The following is a 27,010-nucleotide window of genomic DNA, read 5'->3' as shown; positions in this document are numbered from 1 at the left end:
CATTTCCGCTACGGGACGTAGGGATAGATCCGGTCCGTCCCGGGCGACGGTTTGGTGTTGGCATAGGGCCTGAAGTGTGTTTTCCTCTGACTGTGTGCTCAGAGACGGGAAGCCGGCAAGGGGCCTGAAGTGCATTTTCCTTTGACTGTGTGCTCAGAGACGGGGAGCCGGCATGGGGCCTGAAGTGTTATATTGGACATTCACTAGTGATTACTATTTTATGCGAATTATGATTTGAGACATTGCACGACATGCTAGATTTCGGAAAACCTATGTTTCTTATTATATATGTGTTTTCATAAAACCTGGGGGTTAGTACGTTGATAACTGTTTTACTATTACTGTATATATCAACTTGGTCCACTCATGTTTGTTTTGCGCCCCCTTCAGGACTTAGAATCGAGGCATACAATCCCGACGCCCAGGCACTTCCGCATCGACATCTTCGAGTCCTCTCGGTGTAGGACCCACTCCTTCGTTTCATTCAATTTTATATTATTTTCTTTTAGTGCTCTAGATTAGTGGTGTGCTCTGAACACGGTCCTTATTTGCATATTCATTATTTTTTTATATTTATAAGCCTTATATACCCCTTGTTTTCAACTTTTGCACTCAATAAATGGCTTTCGTCACCCTCGGGTGTCGGCCAGCACGTGCCTACCTTGGTATTCGGGGAATATCGGGGTCGGGGCGTGTCACAGCTAACGCACTTGGATTGGATTTCGCTTGCCAAATAATGAATGGACGTTGGCATGGCAAAGATAATTTGGATTTTGTTGCTTTTTTTCTTTTACTTTTTTTTAATACATCGATATTTTTATACTAGAGGAAGGAGAGCTCGACTAAATCACATAATGAATAATTTAATTTAGTATTGAATTTGCCTTCCACGATTTTCTTTACTTTTTTAAAAAAAAAAAAAAAAAAAATTGAAGAAAGGAAAATTAAAGAGGAGCACAAGGCAAGTTACTTGGAAATTTTTTTAGTCCTTCGAAATATATGATATTTTATATGGCATTTTATCTACCGTGGCTTTTTTGAGATATAACTCTTTATTTTGATTCTTAAAGCTAAATTCGATAGAAGTGGTCTGTAAGATTGTTCACTATCAATCTAACGGAAATATTTCACAGAAAAACACAAATAATTGACGGTGAACAATCTCAAAGACTTATTCTATTGATTTTAAATCTCAAGTGCCAAAATAAAGATTTATGATAATGTCGACAACCATTTTGACTAAAAAACTTTTATATTTGAACAAATTTCTAAAAACTTGTATTATTTAGTACTACGGTTAAGTGATATTCTTATTCGCTTGTAAATGAGAGATCTTAGGTCCGATTCTGGACAAAAGTGAATTTGAACCATATTATAGCATATTGTGAGGTTAAATTCATCTTCATCCTCTTAGTATATAAGTAATATCTTTGTTAAAAAAATAAATAAAATAAAAAAAAAACTTGTGGATCCCATATTTCGGAACCACCCATGAAATCACCTCAGTCACGTAAAAGTTATCTCCCTCTGTCTCTCATCCCCTATATCGAATGGCGCATAATTCGATGTATCCAGTTGGTCCCCAGTTGCTTCCTTCAATACACTTCATGTCCTTCTTGTCCGAACCCAATTCTCACATTCCCATTTCTTCTTCAAATTTACCATCTTTTTCTGATTTGGGTTCATCCTTCTAGTCCCTTCTTCTCTCTCCGTTTGCTCAACCTTCTGTCTGGGCTGTAAAATTTTGAAGCTAAAAATGGCTGTGGCTATGGCTTCTTGCGGTGTTGGGGTAAACTTTAACAGTAACTCCAGTTTGAAAAAATACCTTGCAAGTCCAGCACCAGCTGGGGCTATGGCAGAAGCCTCCTTTGGGTTTGCTCATAAACGCTTCTGCATTGTGCACAAAGGAAGGTAATGCTTTTTTTTCGCTCACTGTTATATTGAATTTTTGTTGGTTTTTTATGTTCTTTAATGGGTTTGTTTTACTTTCTTAGATTGTTTTCAGAAATTGGTTTTTTCTTTTTGGTTCAAAAAGTGATGAAATGGGTCCTCTGTTATTTTTCTTATCCCATTTTGGTTGTAGAAATCTTTTGTTTTCTATTTTTGCTTGGTTCTTAATCTCATTTGCATTTTCTAGTACTATGAGGTCTGAATTATATTGCTTATTGAGGTATTAATATCTGAGATTCTGGTTTATGTTCTAAGTATTCATTTGATGCTTCTCTGCTATTTTTTCCCTTTATTTTGGTGAAAAAATGAAGTCTTAATTTAATGGATTAATCATGTTGTGTATTCTGGTTACAAAAGTAAATAAATAAATAAATCCTGCAGATTAAAATATATAAATAGTTGGCGTTTTTGTATGAATGAAGTCTGTTTTGCATCTCAGTTTATTGTGGCTGACTTGTTCACTTAACAAGTTTTGACAAGTGATTTTTCAATATGTAGCTGAATTATCATGTCCTTTGCACTTGAGGTTGGAATTATCAGATATCGTTCGACCTCTGTTTATCTAACAGCTCTTGAACCTTTGAGTCCAAGTCCTCGATTGTGGCTTGAACTCAACGTTCCCAAGCGAGCTGATAGATTTTAAGTCGTAGTGTGTTTAACACCTTTATTATTCTTGAGATACGCAAGCATGAAAGTGGGGGTCTTGTATAGTTTCTATTCTTTGTCTAGAAAGTGTATGTGCAATCTATGACAGATCATTATCTTCATCAACCTCAATTACTCCGCGAGCATCTTCTGCTACAGCTGTGGAGGTATTCTAAAAATTTGTTTTGTAATTGGTAATTACTGAATATCAACTTGCTGAATACTTCATTTTTGTGCTGGGTTTTTTATGTTGGAAATAGGATGGTAAATCTGATGGAAGTCCAAGTGAATCTGACACTGTTCCGACTCCTAAGGTTATTATTGACCAAGATTCTGATCCAGATGCAACGGTGGTGGAGATAACCTTTGGAGACCGGCTTGGAGCTCTTCTCGATACTGTATGGAGCATCACTTACGACTTCCAACAATATTGTTATCTATTATGTTCTCCTGTATAGATTTTCATAAATTTGTTTGAATAATCTATCTTCATCTTTACATCTGAATGTACATGATATCATAGATTAATTATCATTAATTGAATCACCAGATGAGTGCGCTTAGAAACCTCGGCTTGAATGTTGTCAAGGCCAATGTCTATTTGGATTCTTCTGGGAAGCATAACAAGTTTGCCATCACTAGAGCGTGAGTATACTTCACAAGCCTCGTGCCCTTGCATTGAGTATAGTTTTGGCTTGTTGCTATGACTTTGTTATTATTTGTCAATTTGCAATTGATTGCAATGATCTCTCTTCTGCTTCTTCTACTTCTTCAACCGGCTTTAACTCCTATACTAGTGGTATAATTGTTTTCTCATTAGATATATGTGCTGAAGAAAAAACAGTTTTCCTTAAGTGGCAGTAAAAATCTAGCTTCCAGTAAATCATCAGCCTTCTATTTTTGTGGATTAACAGATCAGTCCTTCCAATAGCTGTTGCATACCCATTTTCTTATTTGATGGTGAGGTTTGTTTGCAGTGATACTGGTAGGAAAGTAGAAGATCCAGAACTACTTGAGGCTATTCGATTGACAATTATAAATAATCTGATAGAGTATCATCCGGTAATCTTTCTTAAACATTTCCATTTGTTCTTTCGATGGTAACTGGTGGAATATCTTCAGGATTTCTACATTTTGTACGCTTTATTAGTGAATCAATTTTGTCATTAGGAATCAAGTTCCCAGTTAGCGATGGGAGCAGCGTTTGGAATTGGGCCTCGACCAGAACAGGTTCTTGAAATTTATTATTTAATTTTCGAATAATAGTGTGCTTGAATTTTCAGTGGTGGGACAACTGTTTGTGCAAAGGTTGGTTAGTTCATGTGTTTATGAATCATGAGTATTATGAATTTTTGAGAATAATTTCTTTTGCCTATCACCCTTTGATTTTGTTCAGTCGTAATGTAATTAATGATTTGACTTGACACTCGGCTAATGTGGTACCATCTTAACTTCCAACGAGTCTTGTTTACCTTTACGCCAAGCTGTTTGATCCATACCTAGTCATTTTTTATTGATGGCATCCCTAGCCATTTTCTGGAAAAGAGCATTACATTCCACAATGTTTTCTTGATTCAAACCTGTGTTTAATTCATCAGGTTGATGTGGACATAGCAACCCACATAAGCGTCAAAGATGATGGCCCCACCCGAAGGTAATGTGCGTTCGATAGGATGGGCTTTAAGAACTCAACAGTCAATTCCCATATGTCAACAATTGTTGTGGCAACAGGCACACAGTAGTCTTCAATGGTGATCCATGAGTGACACATTGACATCACGTTTTGAATGAATGCGTTCGGCTAATATTGGGTTTCTGCAGTTTGCTTTATGTGGAGTCAGTAGATCGCCCAGGATTACTGGTGGATCTTGTAAAGATTGTAACTGACATTGATGTTGCTGTTGAATCAGGAGAATTCGACACAGAGGTGTGCTCTTTTCGCACCTACAGTTGCACCTTCAATATATCCTTTTCTAATTTTATTTCCGATCTCTAGTATCCATATGTATGGAGCTCATGTCTAGTGATTTTGTTTTTAGTTTTTAGTAACCAAGTTCATTGCTAACTCTTGTCTCGGGAATTAGGGGTTGTTGGCGAAGGCAAAATTTCATGTTAACTACAGGGGTAAACCCCTCATCAAGCCTCTTCAGCAGGTAAAGCTAGGATTTAATATATTATGGCAGTCGATGTGGTGAAAGCTAACTGTTTTCTTGTTTTCTAAGAGAAAGTTGCATCGTTCACCAACTTTACAATCTGATTACTTCCGAAATAGACTTCTGTTGCAAAACCGTTGCCATTATTATGGTTGATTCTGTTGTAAACTAAAAGATGACATCTGAGATTGCTGACCGTAAAACTTGCAAATTTTTTAGGTTCTTGCTAACAGCTTACAATATTATTTGAGGCGACCATCAACTGAGGAGTCGAGTTTTTGAGCAAATTGTAGGCTATGTTCAGGAAGTATACTTGGAATTTCCAAAAACTAAGCTGAGGGAAATTGTGGAACACTGTTGCAGTCTTTTGTTCAGTTGAAGGATATGTGAACAAAATATTGATACAAAAGTCAGATAATAATGAAATGAAAATAAAGCTTTAAATTCAATACCAATGTAAAATGTTATTGTCCAAATTGTTGTAATGATATCATAGTTATCCTTCTTTTCTAACCCTTTCCTTCATCTCATGGTTTATTTGCAAATGCTGGCTTTATGGTTCTTCACCAAGCACTTGGTGACTGCTTTAGACCATAAAATGCTTTACGAAGTAGGCGGAATGCCCATGTACACTTCCTTCTCTGAATCTCTATGCAAAAAAAACATTTTTAACATTAAATTGCTTCTACGACCATCTTCTTCTTCTTCACCAAGCTCTTGGCGATTGCTTTAGACCATAAACTGCTTTACGAAATAGGCAGAATGTCCATGTACACTTCCTCCTCTGAATCTCCATGCAAAGAAGCATTTTTAACTTTAAATTGCTTCAACGACCAATCGAAAGTAGCTACCAAGGATAAAAATACTAGGATGGTATTCATTTTTGCAATTGGTGCAAGCGTTTCCTAGTAATTATATTGTAGGTCTATTGAAGTATCTATTATTATTGGTGGTAGGGTTTGTCTAGTTGTCATTGTTTAGTTGGTGATGGATAACAACTCATTGTCATCTTACTTTCGGCTAGGGTTAGCTGCTTGTTTGTTTACTTTAGGCTTATTTAAGAGCAATATTCCTTCATCATGTAAAGCTAGGTATTAGTTTAAGTTAGAGATAGTGGAGGTCAGGTCTTCACTCATGCTTGCTGAGCTGCCATCCCTGTCCGCACCATTCCTCCACTTTCTTTCTTGTATTCCTCTCCTATTTATGGTTGATCTTGTAAACTATTTTATACATGATATATACATAAAATTGTCCATATGGTATCAGAGCAGTGATTCCTCTTGGACCTGCTTCTGTGTTCTTCCGAAAAACCCACCAAATCCAAACCAGTTGAGCCATTATGGCCATACCAGCAGAAAAAACTTCAAAAAACGAAACCATGGATACCAATCCAATTCAACGTTTGAGCTCTGTGCTTCTAAACGAATTCAACTACCTGCCCTGGTCACGAGCTATTTCTCTCGCTCTTGGAGGACGTGGAAAGCTCCCATTCATTCAAAAGGATGACATCATCCCCGAAACAACTGCACTGGATTATGCAGCATGGGTATCCCAAGATCAACTTATCATGTCTTGGCTGTTAAACTCTATGGAACCAAAGATGGCTGAGATTTTCAGTTACTCAGTATCATCTCACCAACTTTGGAATTCCGTACGAGACATGTATGGAGATCTAAACAATGCTGCGCGAGTCTTTCAGCTGAAGAAAGATCTTACGGAATTACAACAGGGAAATCTCTCTTTTGTTCAACATCTTGGCAACTTGAAGGCCAAATGGAATGAATTGGATCTTTACAGACCTCATACCACGGACACAACCATTCTTTTAAAGCGTGCTGAAGAAGACAAAGTGTTCCAGTTGCTTGCCAGCATTGGACCAGATTATGAAGACCTTAGAAGCCATCTCTTAATGACACCTGAACTTCCCACTTTACAGATGGTCTGCAACGTTATTCAACGTGAAGAAGTAAGAAAGAAGGTCATGAACGCAGACATGGTCGTTGGAGAATCAAATTTTAGGCCATCAGAAGCAAGAGCCTTCACCTTCTCCAGACCATACAAGGGAAAACGACCAGACTTAAAGTGTTCTCACTGTGTGAAGATAGGTCGTACAGGTATTGGACACATAAAAGAGAGGTGCTGGATTCTTTATCCAGAACTTAAACCTAAGTTCAATGACGATGGAAGAGCACCAAGAAACCAAATGAAGCCTGCCTACACTCCTAGAGGAAATCTTGTTTGCGACAATGTCTCCAATAATGTGATAAACTCTTCCTCTAGTCCCATTGCTCTCATAAATGAATTCGCTAACTTCTTGCAACAGAAACAAGGAGCAACAAATCATGAAACTCCTTCAGCCATGCTTGGCAAGTTTGCTGGCTTCCTCGAACAATCAAACTCAGTGTCACAAAATGACATGCCAGGTATTATTGCAACTATCTCCACTGCTTTGGATCTTAGTAGTAGTTGTGATTTTTGGATAGTTGACTCAGGAGCTTCAGATCACATGACTAACGATGCATCTTTACTAAATGATTTTCAAAACTTTTCCACTCCTTCTTTTGTCTCCGTAGCTAATGGCACCAAAGTTCGTATAGTAGGCAGAGGGAAACTCAAAATCTTCTCGAGTCAAAAAGAATCCCTTGTCATGCATGTCCCTTCTTTTCCTTTCAAACTATTGTCAGTAGGAAAAATAACACATTTGCTAAATTGTCTTGCAATTTTTTCAACTCACTATGTGATTTTCTAGGACCAAGTTTCGAAGGAAACGATTGGTAAAGGGTTCTTCCTCAATGGACTGTACTATGTCAAATTCTCTTCAAGTTTCCCAAAAAGTTTCTACGTAAACTCAAGCACTGTAAACAAGGAGCAGCTGTGGCACATGAGATTAGCTCACCCTTCTTCACATGTTATGTCTTTTCTTTTTCCTAGTTTCTGTAAAGTGATTCCAGATTGTGAAGTTTGTCAAAAATCTAAGTTCACCAGGTTACCCTTTCCCCACTCTCTCTCTCTAGAGCTACCAAAGCCTTTGAAATAGTCCATTCTGACATTTGGGGACCTGCCACCTTAGAGTCCTTTGATGGTTACAGATTTTACATATCATTCATTGATGATTTCTCTAGAACTACTTTTGTGTATTTACTTAAATTCAAGCATGAAGCTTTCCAGTGTTTCAAAAATTTTCATAAATTAATTCAAAATCATTTTAACTCTAAAATTGGCATCTTAAGGTCTGATAATGGGTCTGAGTACACTTCCAAAATCATGACAACTTACTTAAATGAGCATGGAATTTTGCAACAAACAAGTCGTGTAGGAACGCCACAACAAAATGGCATTTCAGAAAGAAAGAACCGAGATTTGCTTGAAAAAACACGATCACTAATGTTACAAGCAAAAGTTCCAAAGAAGTTCTGGTCTCAAGCTATACAAACCGCTGCATACATCATCAATCGCCTTCCTAGTAGAATCTTGAAGTTCAAATCTCCTTACCAAATTCTCAAGGGGAGAGAAATTGACATAAGTCATCTCCGTGTGTTTGGATGTGTATGCTATGTGCACATTCAAACTATTCACCGAGATAAACTTGATCCAAGGGCTATCAAATGTGCATTCGTAGGTTACTCAACTTCCTAAAAGGGATACAAATGCTACGACTCTAAGACCAGAAAGGTATGTGTATCCAGGGATGTGCGTTTTGATGAAACTCAATCCTTCTTTCAAATGCATGATGATGAACCTCAGGGGGAGCTCTCATATGAAGTGTTTCCTACCCCTCTCTTCCTTGATGATACAAGGCTGTCAATATCGCAAAATGAAGCTGTTGAGATAGAGCCAGTTCCTGAAAGTATGGAAGCAGATAATGAAGAAGTCATTCTCGAAAGGAGAGAGCCTCAACTTGAACAACCTCCAGCCAGGCTTGATGATTTTGAATTCTACACGCCTAGACATCCTATTGGACAAATGGTTTTTCATAGCAAGAGCTCTCCATCTCATGCTGTCTTTGTGACCAAGTTATCCCAAAATTCTGAGCCTCGATCCTTCGAAGAGGCACACCAATCTCCTGTATGGAGGCAAGCCATGCTTGAAGAACTGAAGGCACTTGATGAAAATCAAACTTGGAGCATTGTTTCTCTGCCAAAAGGTCAACGTGTGGTTGGGGCAAGATGGATTTATAAGACCAAATTTCACTCAGATGGAAACATAGAGCGGCACAAGGCAAGGTTAGTTGCAAGGGGCTTCACACAAACCTTCGGAGTAGATTACAAAGAAACCTTTGCCCCTGTGGCAAAGATGAACACAGTTAGAGTGCTTCTTTCGGTGGCTATCAATTCAAACAGGTCTCTACATCAAATGGATGTAAAAAATGCCTTCCTACATGGAGAGTTAGAAGAAGAGGTATACATGCGACTACCACCTGGTCATGAACGAGAGAAGGAACAAGGAATAGCCTGCAAGCTTCACAAGGCTATTTACGGTCTCAAGCAATCTCCAAGGGCTTGGTACTCAAAACTTAGTTATGTCCTTATGTCATCCGGCTTTAAACGAAGCAATGCAGATTCTTCAATGTTCACTAGGATTGGTACGCATGGAAGATTGGTGGTACTTGTTTATGTTGATGATCTTATTGTCACGGGAGATAATCCAGAAGAAATAACTGCTCTCAAAGCCACATTACATTCAACCTTCAAAATCAAAGATCTTGGTAGACTTCGATACTTTCTTGGAATCGAAATGGATCAATCTCCAACTGGTTTGTTTCTAAATTAACAAAAGTACGTTCTAGATCTTTTAGAAGAAGCAAATATGATGCATTGCAAGCCTGCCAAAACACCACTACCAACAAATTTCAAGGATGAAACCTCAGGCATCCAGCTTGAAAATGCATCGGAGTATCAAAGGTTGGTAGGAAAACTTATCTATTTGACTATAACCCGACCTGACATTGATTATGCTGTTAGCTTTGTCAGCCAGTTCATGCATTCTCCCTCATCTCATCATTTACAACTAGTTAAAAGGATCATTCGATACTTGAAAAGCTCAATATCTATTGGGATTTTCATGCAAAACAACGGACACTTCACCATTGAAGGATACACAGACTCTGATTGGGCAGGCAATGTCCTTGATCGCAAATCCACAACTGGTTACTGCACTCTTGTTGGTGGTAACCTCGTTACGTGGAAGAGCAAAAAGCAATATGTTGTAGCTCGGTCAAGTGCAGAAGCTGAGTACCGTGCAATGGCATCGACTGCATGCGAACTAATTTGGCTAAAGAGGTTGCTACGTGATCTTGAAATCATCTCCTCTAAACCAATTCTTCTTCACTGTGACAATCAAGCAGCAATGCATATTGCTGCCAACCCCGTCTTCCATGAACGCACAAAGCACATCGAGGTTGACTGTCATTTCGTTCGCAACCAAGTTCAGTCCAAGCTATTACAAACTATATTTGTTCGTTCCAGTGATCAACTTGCCGATGTGTTCACCAAGCTTCAAGCTTGGATCCAGAAGAACTCTCGATCCAGCTTAAGGGGGAGTATTGAAGTATCTATTATTATTGGTGGTAGGGTTTGTCTAGTTGTCATTGTTTAGTTGGTGATGGATAACAACTCATTGTCATCTTACTTTCGGCTAGGGTTAGCTGCTTGTTTGTTTACTTTAGGCTTATTTAAGAGCAATATTCCCTCATCATGTAAAGCTAGGTATTAGTTTAAGTTAGAGATAGTGGAGGTCATGTCTTCACTCATGCTTGCTGAGCTGCCATCCCTGTCCGCACCATACCTCCACTTTCTTTCTTGTATTCCTCTCCTATTTATGGTTGATCTTGTAAACTATTTTATACATGATATATACATAAAATTGTCCATAAGGTCTGTGTATATCCTTTAACAACCAGCCTTGCTTTATATCGATCAATGGTCCCATCTGCTTTGTGTTGAATAGTAAACACCCACTTGCATACTGTTGTCTTCCCTTTTGGTAGTGTACGATATTCCAAGTCCCATTCTCATGCAGTGCTTCCATCTCTGCCTGCATGGCTTCTTCCACTTTGGATCCCTCAAAGCTTCTTCAACTTTTCTTGGGAGTTTTATTCCTTCCATTTGATTCATCATGGATTGATACTTTGGCGAAAGTGGGTGGGTACATATAGTTTGCAATGGCATACTTGACCTTCCCTTCTAGAGAGAATCTTTCTGGCGATTTCCAGCTATTTTGTCTTAGAGGTCATTGATAAGCACGCTCAACAACATCAAAATTAGATAATTTACTAGGTTTCGAAAAACTTTCCTCGGGAGTATCCATGGACTCGTGAATAGGTACAAGCGTGTGAAAAGGGGAAGTTGCCCTAGAAGCTGGCAATAAGTGTTCGACAGATATAAGGAATTGGTCAAGCTGCTGATCCACAACGTGTGACTGTTTCTGATTGGTAGCCTGCTGTTAATATGTAGCTAGCTATTGTTCGGTAGCTGCCTGTTGATCAGACGGCTTCTGTTTGGTAGCTGCCTGCTGTTCGGACATGTGTTGTTCGGTGGCTGCTTGCTGATTAGACAGCTTCTGTTTAGTGGCTACCTGATGGTCAGACAACTGCCGTTCGGTGGCTGTGTACTGATCTGCAGTCGGCTGCCATTCAATAATTGTTCCTTTTAACCCCGTCATCGTGTACCAAATCGGTCATTCACAAGTTGTTTCCCTCTGAAGGACACGATTAGGCTCATTAAGAGAAAAGAAAATTTCTAATTATGAGAATGTAACATCCATAGTGAAACAGAGTTTATGGGACGAAGGATGATAACATTAGTAGCATTTCTGTTGTGGAGCAAAGCCCAAAAAAACAATTTCACTGCACAAGGGTACGCTAATTCTTGTGAAGGTGAACATATGCTACACATCCAAAAATACCAGAGGTGAGATTGAGGGAAGAGGGCAAGGATACATGATCTGTTAACACATCTAGAGGAGTGTGAAAATCAAGCATTTTGGAGAGCATTCTGTTAATCATGTAAACAACATATGTAACTGCATCGGCCCAATAAGATTGCGGAGCAGCAACTTCAATGAGAAATGCCCCATCTCAAGAATATGTCAATTTATCTGTTCTGCCACCCATTTATATTGAGGTGTTGAGGACAAGTGGTTTCCTGGATGCCTTGTTGAAAAATTGAGACAATTCAACATTACCATACTTATTCCTATTATCGAAGCAAAACACTTTAATTGGAAGCGAAAATTGAGTCCGAACGATATGGTGAAAATTCTTGACAATTACAGTAACATAGCTCTTGTGTTTCACTATATAGAGCCAAGTCATCCCAGTATAGTCATCCACAGATAATCAAATCCTCAAATTTCGTTTAGAGTTGAAACAGGGGAGGGACCCCCACACATCACAATGCACTAATTCAAAAGGAACGGTTCTTTTAGTGGAACTCAATGGATAAAAGGTTTGATAACTCTTTGTTAGAGTACATACATGATAGTTTAGTTTAGAGTATGAATACTAGTAAATAATGATGGAACCAACTTTTGTAAATAGCTAAATGAGGCATGCCCAAGTCTGCGATGTCTTAACCAAATCTTCTTACCTTTGTCACCATTCCCACTACACTACATACTTGATTCACTCTGTTGAGAGCCACATCATCAACATAATACAACCCTTTTCTCTTAGTACCACACCTAATTATAGCTCGCATCTGGATACCCTGAATTATGCAAAAAAGGAAACGTTAGTAGGATATAATTAAGTTGTTCAGTAACTTGTCCGACTGATAAAAGATGATTTAATAATGTCGGAATAAGAAAGGTATTGTGTAAGGTTAAAGATGGGATAAATGCAATTGGACCAGCCTCCGTTACTGAGATAACATAGCCATTAATAGTGACAACACTTTCTTTTAGAAGAGGAATCATAATATGAAAGAGAAACTTGTCATATGTTAGGTGGTCAGTATTCTTGGAATCAATAATCCAACCAAAGTCACGATCTCTAGACGTAATTAAGACTTTTCCGAGTTCCTGAATCATCCTGATTATCAACTAGAGACAATATTGTATTCTCTCCCATGGTTGCAGTGGATTGGTGATGTAGGCTTAGGTTTAAGATTTTTAGTGCCGACTTTTAGGAACAAACCACACGGCAATGATTAAGATTTTTATGCTGCTTAAAAAACATAAAGCAGCATTGGTAAATTTAGGTTTGTGGTAGGATTGATTGTCCAAATGCAAGATAATCAACAAGTATATAAGGCCTGGCAACCAGGGAAGTTACATTGCAAGAATAGGTTTTTGGGGTTTAGGACTTTTTATTTTTTGGGAAGAGAAAGGCCAAAACCTGCTGATACCAAGATAGTAAAACTAGATGAGAGTTTAGGGTTTTAATTGTTATGTTTTTCTTCTTTCCAGGAGGAAATATCTATATATACATACAAGTACAAGAATGTCAAGGTACATAAAATTCCTATTCAAGGACGAGATCCTTATTAATTACAAATCTATAATAAATCAAAATTGTTATTTTTACTACCATATTTGTATCATCTTTCTAATAAAGATAAGATCCATATGTGTTAGTGGATCTTAGTTCTATTAGAGAAATGATACAAATGATTGTACAAGTATGTAGGAGCAAAATAATGGCTGGTAAATTTTGGTTACACAAAAGGTAGGTTAAGAAGAGTAATGTTAGATTATTAAAATGACATCATGTTGTTCGGGCAAGGATTCGGCCCTGGCACAACTCCTCTGGGAGGTTTGGCACTTGCATTGAGGTTGGTTGTCAGGCGACTTCTTGCTACTTGGTGTACTACAAGAAGAGTTCAAAGTTAGTTTGAAAGGTGCCCTTGTAGGGCCTTTGGTATAGGCCTTGAGGCTCGCAATAAAAACTAACAAGTATGTAGGCGTGCCACCGTTATCTTTGTATAATAGATGTTGACTAGGTGTGATTTAAGTCGATTACTTGCACCCCAAGTCACTTAAACTTCTTGTTATCAAGGGATTGTCACAGATGGGTTAAGTCTGCATTAAGTTATTTTTCTTGCCTTGTAAACAAGGACTTTTAGTTCATAATCTTGTATGTTCAGGACGAAGGGAGTTCAAGACCCTTTTAACCATGTCCTCGAATACGATTTGTTCTCAAAGACAGCATGTTTCTTAACTTAACCAAATTCGAACGTAAATGGGATTTCTTAGGTGGAATACAATTGATAATGACTTGAATATACAATGAAAAGCATATATAGCAATAGATCTACCAAATACAAGTACATACAAAGAGACACGAGCAAGATTTCCCCTTGTCGGGCAAGGTTGAACTTCTTGCAGCCACTTCTCTTTGAGTTCACAAAGGTTTGTATGCTAAAAATGGTGGTAGATAACTAAGTTATACACGAGGGAATTGATACTACGATACTAAGTGAAGGTAGCAGAGTTTTTACAACAGACAAAAGATAGCTTTTCTACGGGGAATATAGCTAAAAGAATTGAATCTGGGTGAGTTTCAGCTTTTCTGGCTACGAACTAGCTTGAGAGTAGAGTTTGTATGTTTTTGAGTTTGATTGGTTGAGTGTCCTTTTTGGAAATGAGTTCTGATTGTAATAATATATTTATATATTATTGGTGGATTCGTACACATATCCAATATTAATTTTTCATAGCAAATTTCCACCATACAAAAACTTTTAGTTTTAAAACTATTTTTACTAGAAAACTGAAGTATGTTTTGTTTGGGATATTATTATACATACTTATTAAAGTATGTATTCTACAAAGTCTATTTATAATACGAGTTATAATGTATGCTTAAATAGTGATAGTTTATACTTTGAATAGGAACTCACGAGTTGGATCAAAATACTTGATCAGTTTGGCATTTACGTGGACTTATGTTGTAGCTTTGGAACCAGGTAGGGAGCATAAATATTTATTCTTTTATTATCTGATTAATACCTATTGATTGATATTTATCTATGTGGTTGGATTCATAAACTCATTGCGTATACGATTACTTGGATGGATTGAGATACATGTTTTTCATTTATTTGTTAAACAATGAATTGATTACCTTGAGTTGAGATTCTTGTGAAGGAGATAAGCAAATGGGCATTGAGGAAGGCTTTTGTGTAGTTGAACCTAATTCTTGGCAGGTACCAGGTCTCAGGCTAGCCCTAAAGTGCACAATAATTTAAGGGTAATACGGGACTGGCGAAAGGGAATTAGGCAAGAGCACTAACAAAAGGAAAATATGGTGTTTGAGTTCAGGTTAATAGGGTTTGAAGAGAGAAACTTTGTGCATTCATACATATCATTTTTATAATGTGTTTTAACTACGTAAAAATAATATACTCATGGTTATATATATATTGAGGTATAATGTCCCTACTGAGCTTTATGCTCACCCTAATTAAATTTTTGCAGGTTTAGAACCAAAGAATTAAGTCATGTGCTAGAGATGTTACTTGTTGTATGATATGTGCAAATAGAAATAAAATAAAGAGTTTGGTGGTGTTTGCTCTTTTGTTTGAATAAGGAACAAGAAGCTTTATGTAAATTTATGTAAAGTGTACTTTGTAAAACTTGAGAATTATCTCTTGGTGAATAAATGTGAATGATGTTTGAACAGATTTATATCTTCAAAATAATTTTCTTTTCTTTTTTTTTCTTCACTATTTAACTATGGATTAATATGTTCTTAAAGATTTTATTCCATATTAAATTGTGAATCATGCCTTAATTAGAGTTTTAAGTTAATACTCCAATTAGGGTGTGACACCTCCTCAGCCTTCAGTGCGTAAAGTGGTTCTCCTTAAGCCTCCCAAGGATTCTGGGGTCACGGGGATCCCTATCCCTTAGCCGAAGTAGACTGCTGCTACCGCCCCCATTTTTGCTTCTGAGTCTCTTCCTTCTATGCCCACCAAAGCTGCCTTCACTACTATTGCTTCAGAAGGAGTTGGAGTGGTGCCTTTACCTCTCACATCCATTTCAACCATGACCTCCTTGCCCAAACTTGTTAGAGAATTTGGGCAGATCAGGACCCAACTGAGGTCCCCAAGGCGCCCCTCGAAGTCTCAAAACCTCCAGGATCAACACCGGATCATTAAGGAGTGGATGAAGAAGAACTTCACAACCTCTTTTAGTCTGAAGGCCTTCCAAGAAGTTGAGAAAGCTTTGATTGAGTTATTCAAGGCTTAACAGATATCGAAGATTCAGTATGAGTCATTCCTTAACTTTTTCAAGAACTTAAGGGCTCTGAGGGATTAGCACCAACGAGCAGAGAGGGCATCTAACCGACTTAAGTGTTACAAAGAGAAGCACACTCGGACTTCAGCTTCTTTGTGACAACTAGTGGAGGAAGGCTCAGCCATGGAGGATCGTATCATGGTAATGACTTCTTAGCAAGTTTGAGGAGTAGCTATCTGTACTGAAGGCTAAATAGATAACCCTCGCAAGCAAGCTCTATTAGAAGATTGATGAAGTGAAGAAGGTCAATCTGGAAGTTGATGATGCTGAAGCCTAACTAGCCAATAGCAATATTACTTTAGAAGAACCTAGTAGAATTTTTACTATCATGTAGACTTATTACTCCATAATAGCTGCTTTGGCTAGGGATGTAAACTTGTTTAGCTAAGACCGTTTGTATCCTTCTTCCATTGTGAAATAAAAATGACTTGCTTCTTCACTTCCAACTTGTTTTACTCTAAATGCCTGCAATACTTAAACTGTTTCTGATTATAACAAAGATCTTTCGTACTTCTTTGAACATTTAAGTCTCATCAAGGTAACAATCTCTAACATCCCACAAAGTTGGGTGATATTTCTTCAAAAACATAGCATTGACTGGATGTCTTTGCAAGTTTCCTTCCAAATCTGTCAAGTAGTATCCTCCTTTTTCTAATACTTTGTTAATGATGAAAAGTCCTTCCCAAGTGGGACTCCACTTCCCAAATTCTCTAACTTGAGCTGAAGGAAATATTTGTGAAAACTAGTTCATTTGAGCAACATCTATGCATGCAATTAACAATTAAAGGCGGAATCATGCTTGTATGCACTGAAAAATAAAACTTTACCCATGAAATTCAAGGCCTATTGAGTGTGGTGAACCAAGACTCAACTCAAGAACAAAGTGAGTTGAGAAATATTATACTTTTGTTGATTCCTCTTTGCATAAGCAAAGGCTAATCACTGAAGAGATAGGGCCTTCATTCCTTACTTCTTAGCTCTATGGATTTCTTGGATGAGGATAGTAGAATGGATACTCCAAGTTCCCAAAATAGAGAACCTCTAAGTCTCCACACCAAGGAGAGCATTGATGAAGAGATGGGTGACCTAGAGGAAGGAAGATTGATAGGAGCATATTTATGCGACTTTGTTAGTTTAATTCCTTGCATTTACTTAGTTATTTTAGTATTTTAAGCTATTTTTGTGTGTTTGTAGGTCCAATTGGCTAAAGTGGCAAGAAAGTGCAATTTGCAACAATTTGGAGCAGTTTTGAGCTTGGAATGGTTAGCACATGCTTGGAGCAAGGTGGATGGACGAAATTGAAGACCAAAGGAGGCTAGGAATCTGCTAAAGAGATGGAAGAAATTAATTCAAGACTTGGAAGAAAAGGAATCAACTACAAAGAAGGAAACATGAGTCAAACTTCCTTATTTTGACTTAGTCAATTCTAATCTTTTCCTACTTATGTTTCAGCTATCAAAGGGGTTCCTAATCAATTTAGGACACTTAAATATAAGTTCTAGAAGCCTTAATCCCAGTCAAAGAGGGATGCCACACTTCATTTCCCTTTCCCTTTCCTTTTCCCTTGCCGTGTAAAACATCAACTTTCCCCTTTTATTTTCCTTGCCGCAACTTTCCTATCCTTTCTCCCCTAGGATTCTGACTTTAACTACCCTTTTTGCTTGAGGATTTGGGGTCTAAATCTTTCCTAAAACATTTAATTAAAGCCATGATCCTTTCCCTAAATTATATACATTATGCCGCACCCATTCACACATCTATATAATCATATACACAATTCTGAACCATTCATCCTTACACACCCCATCCGTAGCCATCACCATCCTTCATACATAATTCCGCACCCTACCATTCACCATACTACCCTACCATTCATCCATCCTTCACCATAATACATCACAATCCAAATTCAGCCATTCCACACCCTTGTGCTGAAGCCTAGCAAGGAAGAAAGAAAGGAGGAGCAGCCTTGGACGTTTTTGCTATTCAAGTTGGATTGTTGGAACGTTTTTAGGTGTAATCTATCTTTTGTTTTCAATGTTTAATTTAAATTCTCTTTTTTTTTTTGCAGTGAACATGAGAGGCTAAACTTGTTTTAGCTAGAGGAGACTTTAAAACCATGATTATATTTGCAATATGATTTGATTAATTCTAGTTGTGATTTCATGAATTGTGAATGCAATTTACTTAACTTTTTGATTAAGAACTTATACTTGTATGTTGATTAAGGAGGCCTACTTAGTTTGCATGCATGAATTTGATGCTAGAATATAAGGGAGTTTCACATAATCATTATAAACTTATATTCACAAGTAGTGAAGGTTGTTGGTCACAATCGTGTTAAGTTAAATTCCTGGCATGAGTATCATGATGTCATAGTTATGAATGCCTTGTCAATGCGTATGATTTTCACAAAGCTTAATGATCTTTGCTTGTGTCTCTATTATGCAGTTCATGTAGGGAACTTGGGAAGAATAATTTGATTGCCGATGCATTGTCCGTCTAATTCAATGACTTAAGGAAAACCTGAGGGTTAATTAGTGACGTTACGGTTAATCTGGGGCATTGAGGTTCATGGTTCATTGAAAAGCAACTGGAAATCAATTTGTATGCAAGTGTGTCATGTGTGGAGAAGGACCCTCTAGCTAGCTTATCACCCATAAATTCACCTAATTTCGTCCAAAGTTGTTTAAGTCTTTAAATTTGTTTGTTTTACTTTAAAATTCGTCAAAACCAATCCCCTTTTTACTTTGTTGTGTCAACTTAGTTAGAATCTGTCCAAACTTGTGTTTTTAAGTGTAAGTTAAAAACACAAGTTTGAGTCTAGTTTGAGTCTTTTTTATTGTTTGTGCTGTTTTGAGTCTTTTTAGTTTGTTTTGAGTCATATAAGTTTAGTTAAGAGTCTTTGAGTCTAGTTTAATGTGTTTAAGCTTAGTTTTGTACTTTTGAGTCAGTTTTTGGTAGATTAGCAATCCCTCCTAATCCCCCGTCTAGAACGATCCCTACTTACATCTTTACTACAATTGTCAATAAGAGAGTTTAATTTGAGTGCTATCTTTTATCACATCAAATTTTTATTGCTAGCTAAGTTCCTCTAGGGTGGCCGCCCTTCATTAGAGAAGAGAGAGCTTTGTGTTCTTTTTTCTTCCCTTAGAAAACCCTAAGGATGAAATGGCTATAAAGTTGCCTTTATACCACCTCATAATGGAGTGGCAAACTTGCTATTAAGGCAAGTTCACTATCCCTCTCTATATGGCCGGCCATTAAGGGTTCATTGGGTTTTCAAGCCCTTTGTGTTTTCAAGTTGTCATACAACTTGAGTTAATGGGCCTAACATTCAAATCCCATTGGGCCTTGTGGCCTAAAACTAACCCTAGGTCTATAACGAGCATATTTATTTGATTAATTAATATATTAATTAATCCTAACCATAAATAATTAAACCATTTTATTATCCTTACTCATCTCTGTTGTTTCTTCAATCTCTACCTTACTCGGTGTACGATCTATTAGGTTCCTTTTAACGAGGCAGTGGGCGATTAGAACTCTTCAAATCGATTGTGAATTGAAAGTTACTTTCAATTCTCCCTTTAGTGATTACTCACCTTTAGGGCTTTCACAAACCATGAGTGACGCCGAGCAGCATGTCATGTCTACCCAAGCTAATTAGAAGAGGTGAAGAGCCTATTTAGTTTAGGATTACAATGCAATACGGTCTTTCTCTAATATAATACTCTTGACCACATTATTTGGTTTGATAATTTATTCATGTTTACGATCCAATGTGATTATCTTACTTATATGATTACCTTGAATGTAATTTGGAACGACTTCCTAAATCTCATTCATACTCTGGCCAAAGATTCTTAATCATATCATAGAGTATTCTCCCTCAAATGGTTTGAAGGCTAGAGATCCTTTGTTGCGCATTCACTTGCCTCCGTGGCTAAGTGGCTTAACCCCAACTATGTTGTGGACACCCTCTAACAGAGTGACTTTGACATAGTCAAAGATCAAGGACCTAACCACTAGATAACTATGATGTCTTAAGTCAAATGACTACTTTGCATTATCCCAACCATGAGTTCTCATGTGACATGAGTATGAGAACACCTTGTTGATCGTGTTCAGTGGACTCATTCTCTATTGAGCACCTACATACTTATCTTGGTGTCGGTCACACCAATGACTCGAGCCCAGTCACTCTCCCTAAGATAGGGCATAGCACGTACTAATCTTAACGAACTGTCAATGCTTAATTGGCAATCGACATAGCACGTACTAATCTTAATGAACTGTCAATGCCCAATTGGCAATCCTATGATCAGGAACATTTAGGATATGTATAAGAAAGAAAATGATCTCTTGAATCTAACTTCTTTAGATCACATTCTCCCAATTACATATTCCTTGGTTTTATCGTTTAAGCGTATAACATTTATATGAGACGGCTTAAAACAATAATCTTTGCCCTTTATATTAAACTAGATTAGTTTAACATGTGAAATGTCCGTAAAGTATCATCATATGATTGGTTTGGGGCACATTTTCAACATGAGTTCCCAAAGGCAGGATTGCCTTCCACACCAACTCTCATTCCTTAAACGTTTTCAACTTCACTTTCTTGTTATAAGCTCGGGCAATAGCTCTTTTTCCTTCTTGGATTTTGTTCAAGGCTTTAATTCAGGTTATATCTACATCTTCGACCCCTTGACACATAGCTTGAATGTATTCTTCACTGTGTAAACCCAACTAGTTTTGAAGCCTGACATAACTTACATTAATTTCAATAGCGAGTACAACATCTTGCCTAAAAGTCAAGGCATAAAGGGTAGTTCCAGTTCTTGCCCTCTTTGAGGTTCCATGAGCCCATAGAGTATCACCTAATTTCTTATGCCACATTTCTGGACTATTTGCTACCATTCTCTTAATAATACTCACCAAGATCTTATTGCTGGCTTCTGCTTGACCATTTGATTGGGTTAGTAGGGGCTAGACTGGATCATCTTTATATTGAATTTGTTTGCAAATTTTTCCATTTCCTTCGAGATAAATGATGGCCGTCGGTCTTTAACAATTGTCTCGGGCACCTCATATTTATGCAAGATCTTGGTTTCAATGAATTTCTTCACAGCAACTGAAGTGATAGTCTGCACAGGTGAGGCTTCTACCCACTTGGTGAAGTAGTCTGTTGCCACAATTATGAAGGTATGCCTCTTGCTGGAGGGTGGGTAAATTTGCCCGATGAAGCCCATTGCCCATCCTTTGAAAGGCTAAGGCTGTACAAGATTCAAGGGTACTGATGACACATGTTGAAGAGGTCCATGCCTTTGGCATTCTTCATAACCTCTAACATAGGCTTTACAATCATTCTCTATATCGGACCAAAAGTAGCCATACCTTCTTAATAACCACCTCATCTTGGTTCTAGCTTGGTGTGCTCCACAAATACCTTCGTGTACTTCGACCATCACTCTCATTGATTCTTCCAAGCCCAAGCATTTCAACAGAAGACCATCTGGAGTCTTCCTTAGCAGAGTTCTATCCCATATAACATATTTAGTTGCTTACTACCTATTCTTCTTACTTGTGGGGAATGAAGGATCTTTCAAGTACTGGGTGATGGGTGTTCTCCAATTTCTTATCTCAGGCTCTTTGGTCATTATATCTAAGCTGAACCCTCTTTCAAAGATAGAAATGAGATTTCTCCTTTGTACCTTCACATCCACCTCGAACCTTCTTTCTTGGATCTGTGCTTCAGAAGCTAATTAAATTCGATTATCTGGGAATATGATTGACTAATACTTCAGTGCCCTAATAACTTAACAACTGAGTAGTTGCCAAGTAATTACATGCCATGGTGATGTGTCTGCACTTGTAATCTCCATTTAGTTGATTGATCACTAACTCTAAATCACCAAACACCTCAGCTTCAGTTGCCCCCAACTCTATCAAGATTTCTAAACTAATTATTAGTGGTTCGTACTTTGCCCGATTGTTGGTAGTATTTTGGTAATCCAGAAGGAATGAATAACAATGTTGAACACCTTTGGGATTAATAATGACAATTCCAGCCCCAACAACATGTTGAGTACAAGATCCATCAAAATACAACCTCCAATGAGTGATCCAAAGGCTGGTTATTCTCTTTACCTCTTGCTGAATCCATTCCTCCTTGCCCGAGACAGTACCACTTGGTAGGATCCAAATGCTGGCCACCTCCTAAGTTCCTAGGATGTTGACAAGTTCATCATGTGATTTTTGGTGTTTAGTCAAGAAATCTGTAATTGTTTGCCCCTTTATTACTCCTTGAAGAACATGTTAAAAACTAAACTCTGATAGTGCTAGAGAATATTTCCTAATTCTTCTAGTTAGCATTGATTTTGACAGCATATACTTGATCACATTAGTCTTGGCAATAATATGGATCTGGCAAGGCAACATGTATTGCCTTAGCTTACAGGTAATGAAATATAAAGCCAAATACAACCTTGATTGATGTGTATCTGGTTTCTACGTTGGTAAGGATTCTATTAAGGTAATATATTGCTTGCTCCTTCCCCCTTCATTATTCTGAGCTAGCAGGCTTCCTATTGACTTTTCAGAGGCAGAGATATCGAGCCTTAAAGATTTTCCCCTCTGAGGTGGCATAAGTACTGGTTAAGAGGCCAAGTAAGCCTTTACTTTGTCAAAAGCCTCTTGGTATGGTGGGCCTTACTCAAACTCTTCTTAATTCTGCAGTCTCAACAGAGGAGTCAACGATTGAATCTTGCCTACCAAATTAACAATAAATCTTCTTAAGAAATTGATCTTCCCCAGTAGCTTTTGCAATTGTACTTTGTTGGTGGGAGGAGGTGACTCCATTATGGCTCGAACTTTGTTTTTGTTTGTCTCCACCCCTCTCTGATGAACAAGAAATCCCAAAAAGTTGCCCGATTTTACCCCAAAAGCACATGTCTTAGGATTCATTTTCAACTTATAGGTCATCATTCTGGTTAAGGCTTGCATGAGGTCGTCCAAGTGTTGCTCTTCCGTTTTTTACTTTATTACTACATCATCAATGTACACCTCCATGCTATGGCCGATTAAATCACGAAAAATGGCATTCATTGCTCTTTGATAGGTTACACCAGCATTTTAAAGCCCGAATGGCATGACTACGTATTCATATGCTCCTATATGTCCTGGGCACCTAAAGGTTATTTTATGTATACCTTCTTTAGCCATTTTTATTTGATTATAACCAGCATTCCCATCCATGAACGATAGAACTTTGCGTTTTGCAACTGCATCTATGGATATGTCGGCCATGGGCATGGGGTATTCATCTTTAGGCGTGGCTTCATTAATGTTTCTATAGTCAATGCAATATCTGATGGTGTTAGTTACAACTTTTAATACAGGCACGATGTTGGCCAACCACTCAACATATTTTGCAGGCCTAATAAATCCTACCTTCACCAGCCTCTCGATTTCTTCTTTAAGCTTTTCTTCTATCTCCTTGGACATTCTTCTTGGAGCTTGCTTCATAGGTTTGTACCCTTCCTTGAGATGCATTATGTGCTATACTAAACTGGGGTTTAATCCTGGCATTTCAGTGTAATGCCATGCAAAGTAGTCTTTAAATTCATGTAAAAAGTCTACTATATTTGCCCGATCACCAGTTTCCAACAAGCCACTGAGTTGTATGAGCCTTAGATCCTTCTCAATCTCTAAATTAATGGTTTGTAAGAGGTCTTATACTTCTAGTGTTGGCTTATCAGGCTCGGTATACAAAATTTCAACTGACTCTGGACCCTCGGGTATCTCATCTGACCAATCCAAGTCATATATACACTCAGCCATGTGTATGGCTGTCTTTAAAAACTCTTCTTCTTCTCTGTTTTGGCTACTTGAAGCATATTTCTCCCACTCTGCTTCTTCTTTGGTTGAGCTCTCTCTCACTTCTTTTCTTTTTTTCCCATACACCAACAATTTCTTGATTAAGGACCTGACTGCCATTACTTGGTCATTCCTCCTTTGTTCTGACATGGTTGGTGTTAGTGGGCTGGGATAAATGTGAGGTCTATCCCATTCCTCCCTAATGAGAGACAATCCTTGTACTAGAAGCTTTTAGGCCGTCACCTTAGTCGGGCAGCCATTCTCATCAGCTTTTAGGCACTGCAAAATCCCAACACTGGGATTGTAAAAACTAGCTTCAGCAACATTGTGAAAACAACCTCTACTATTTCCCAAAATCCTTGTCCCATGGCTCCTGACTCGTGGTAGACATCAACTTGTTGATGTAGGATGGATGACACAAATATACTTTAGTGAATCCAATCTCTGCCAAGCAAAACTCCATAAATAGAGCTACCATCCTCCACAAAGAAAGCTAGCATGATTTGCTTGGACCCCAAGTCAAGCTTTAGGGGCAATATCTTGTGTGTACTAGTGATGGTTCCAAAGAAATTGGAAACTATCAGGTCAGTGGGAATAAGATCTTCCTCACTTCTACCCAATCTCTTCATTTGTTTAAGCGGAAGTACATTGACTGTAGCTTCACCATCAATCAACACTTTCTTGAAGGGTACTCCCTCCAGATAAGTAGTTACATATATGGGTTTGAGATGGTTGGCTAGGGCCAAACTCGGGTTGCTGAAGACCATTCTATCCGAATATATCCTCTCAAGCTCATTCCTTGTAGGTTCGGGCAAACTTATCGTGCTTAATTCCTTTCTCTCAGCTTCGTCAACACTAATAAGTGCCATCATTGGTTCTGTTGCCAAGTAATCACCCTCTATCGTGGCGGGTTGGTCTGGTTCGGCGCAGAACATGGCAGATAAACATAAGTCTTGTTTACTTAAAAGTTGCTGGGTCTAGGTAAATCTTTTTTCTTTCCTCCAATTTGGTACACAAACTCATCTATCTAGGCTTGTGCATCTTTTGGCAACATTAATTCGTGCACTTCCTTTTCTCTGGTTATACCAAAATCCTGCAATTGCTTTCGGATTTCACAAAGTGTATCAACCAACAGAGGTGAAGGTATTCCTCTCTCAGGTGAAATGGTTCCAAAACATATTGGTTCTGGACTCCATCTTGGTGTTGGCATCATCACCACATCCTATTGTGTTCTCTTCAGGATTTTATACTTTCTTGGATTGAGGCTTGGAGGCACATGATCCCCTTCCTCCTTAGTTTTGCTATTGGCTTTTTCTATTTCTTTTTTACTCCTCTACTGAAGTTTTTTTCTTCCTCCTTGAGGTACTCTTTCAAACTTGACATTCTCAGAAGCTTCTGATGTGATAGGGACTTTCATAGAGTTCATGAGGGCTTTCTGCTGCCTCTGAACTCTTCTAATTGATGCCCCCATCTCTCTGATAGGTTTTCCATCATTCCACACTATATACCATTTTCACCCGAGTCGGGCTGAATCTTTCTTAGTGATTGGGGAAACTAGGCTCATTGTTCTTTCTTTCCATCCTTGCTTTACACTGCCATTATAACTTGACTGGGGAGGTCTTACATCCATCTATCTCGGCATTTCGGCTTCTTTGTCCTCTACTTTTTTCGAAAGCATCATAGTTTCTGAACACTTCGGACAAGCCTTTAGGTTCAAAGTCTTCTCCCAACCTTTGGAAGATATTTCTGGATGTCTCTTTCTCAGTTGCCCCACATGATACTCCTACAGGCCCTTTGCTCTTTTTTTTTTTTTTTTTTTTTTATTAACTCTTGATCAAGGATAGCTCCTAACACTGGTACTTTTAGCTTACACTCACACTGACACTTGCTACATAACACTATTCCTTCACTATGGTTACTTTGGGTCTATCAGGCAACCTTCTAACTCACTCTGTACGTCTAGCAGCTTGCTTTCTTTCTTTTTTTACTTCCCAGGTAGTTTTTCCCTTCCCTTTCTCAACCCAACTAAGGTAGATCATGTTTATTAGGGCCTTTGGGAATGGATCTGTGTTTATCATCATATTTGCCTGGGGTTTCTCCAACAATAGCTTCCCCTTGACTATGAGATCTTGGATCCAATCTCTAAAATGCACACATTTGGTTATGGAATGGTTAAAGGTGTAGTGCAATTTGCAATACTTATTTCCTCTCAACTTTCCTGGTTTAGGCATCTTTTTGGTGCTGTCGGGCACAATCACTTTTGCCCTCAACACCTCTTCATAGATTTCTGCTGCCTTGGTCAAATCAAAAGAATAAGTCTGGTATTTAGGGGGTTTCATAAGCACGAATCCTCCGTCATTCATCACTATTTTTTGGTCTTTGACTAGCTAGACCAAACCCTTCACCATTAAAGGTTTAAAGGGATTGGTCATCTCTGTTGCACACAACTCTATCCCCTTTCCTCCATTGGTGTCACTTTCTCTAGGCTCTGAACCTTTGAACTCTAATTGGTGAATTGCAGCTTTGTTCTTGTAGAAAAGAGGCACCTTGGATGAATGCTTTACTTGCTGTTCCTCAATCAACAGCTTCTCATACTTTGTGGCTGCAATTACTAACTCTTGTAGTTCAGTGAATTGCACATCATAGAACTTCTTTCTCAAGGGTAGCCTTAATTCTTTTTGAGCAATGGATAAGATTTAGGCATGGTTGATAGGGAACTGGCATCTCATCCTCGTCCATCTAAAGCTCATCATGAAGTCTTTTGTAGACTCATGCTCATATTGTTTCACCTCCACTAAGTTATTGATAGTCATCTTGGGCTCCACTCTATAAAATTGCTTGTGGAAATCCATCTCCATTTGCCCCCAATTGGCAATGGAATTTGGGAGAGGGGTAACAGAGAGTACCACTGAGATGATAAGCCAACCAACGAGTTCCCAAACAACCTTAACTTATAGTTAGGATTGTCTTCAAATGCCACATAGTAGTTGGAGAACTTGAATATGTGATCTCTAGGGAACACATTGCAATCTTCCCCACTGAAAGTTGGGAACGCGGACTTCTTGAAGTTAAGGGGAAAAAGATTCTGCTCATCGATATACTCAGGGTAGGGCTTTTGATACATGATCTTGAATAGCGGGCGA

At 38.2% G+C, this 27,010-nt stretch overlaps 2 protein-coding genes across 2 annotated transcripts; both read left to right on the top strand.

Moving 5' to 3' along the window:
* Positions 1 to 1,552: 1,552 nt before the first annotated feature.
* On the top strand, positions 1,553 to 5,261 carry LOC137739979 (ACT domain-containing protein ACR11). The gene is made up of 10 exons (XM_068479748.2): positions 1,553 to 1,911; positions 2,705 to 2,762; positions 2,856 to 2,993; positions 3,146 to 3,240; positions 3,573 to 3,657; positions 3,766 to 3,825; positions 4,194 to 4,249; positions 4,417 to 4,522; positions 4,680 to 4,748; positions 4,968 to 5,261. The coding sequence occupies exons 1-10, from the start codon at positions 1,757 to 1,759 to the stop codon at positions 5,028 to 5,030; spliced, it is 885 nt and encodes a 294-aa protein (XP_068335849.2). The 5' UTR covers positions 1,553 to 1,756; the 3' UTR covers positions 5,031 to 5,261.
* A 594-nt stretch (positions 5,262 to 5,855) lies between these two features.
* LOC148694417 (uncharacterized) lies at positions 5,856 to 7,743 on the top strand. Its single transcript, XM_088700399.1, has 2 exons — positions 5,856 to 7,171; positions 7,498 to 7,743. The coding sequence occupies exons 1-2, from the start codon at positions 6,088 to 6,090 to the stop codon at positions 7,524 to 7,526; spliced, it is 1,113 nt and encodes a 370-aa protein (XP_088556525.1). The 5' UTR covers positions 5,856 to 6,087; the 3' UTR covers positions 7,527 to 7,743.
* The last annotated feature ends 19,267 nt before the right edge of the window (positions 7,744 to 27,010 follow it).

Source organism: Pyrus communis, chromosome 9 (assembly GCF_041283825.1).
Source record: "Pyrus communis isolate YQ-2024b chromosome 9, ASM4128382v1, whole genome shotgun sequence".
In the NCBI taxonomy this organism is placed as follows: domain Eukaryota; kingdom Viridiplantae; phylum Streptophyta; class Magnoliopsida; order Rosales; family Rosaceae; genus Pyrus; species Pyrus communis.
This window is presented reverse-complemented; position numbering and strand designations above follow the sequence as displayed.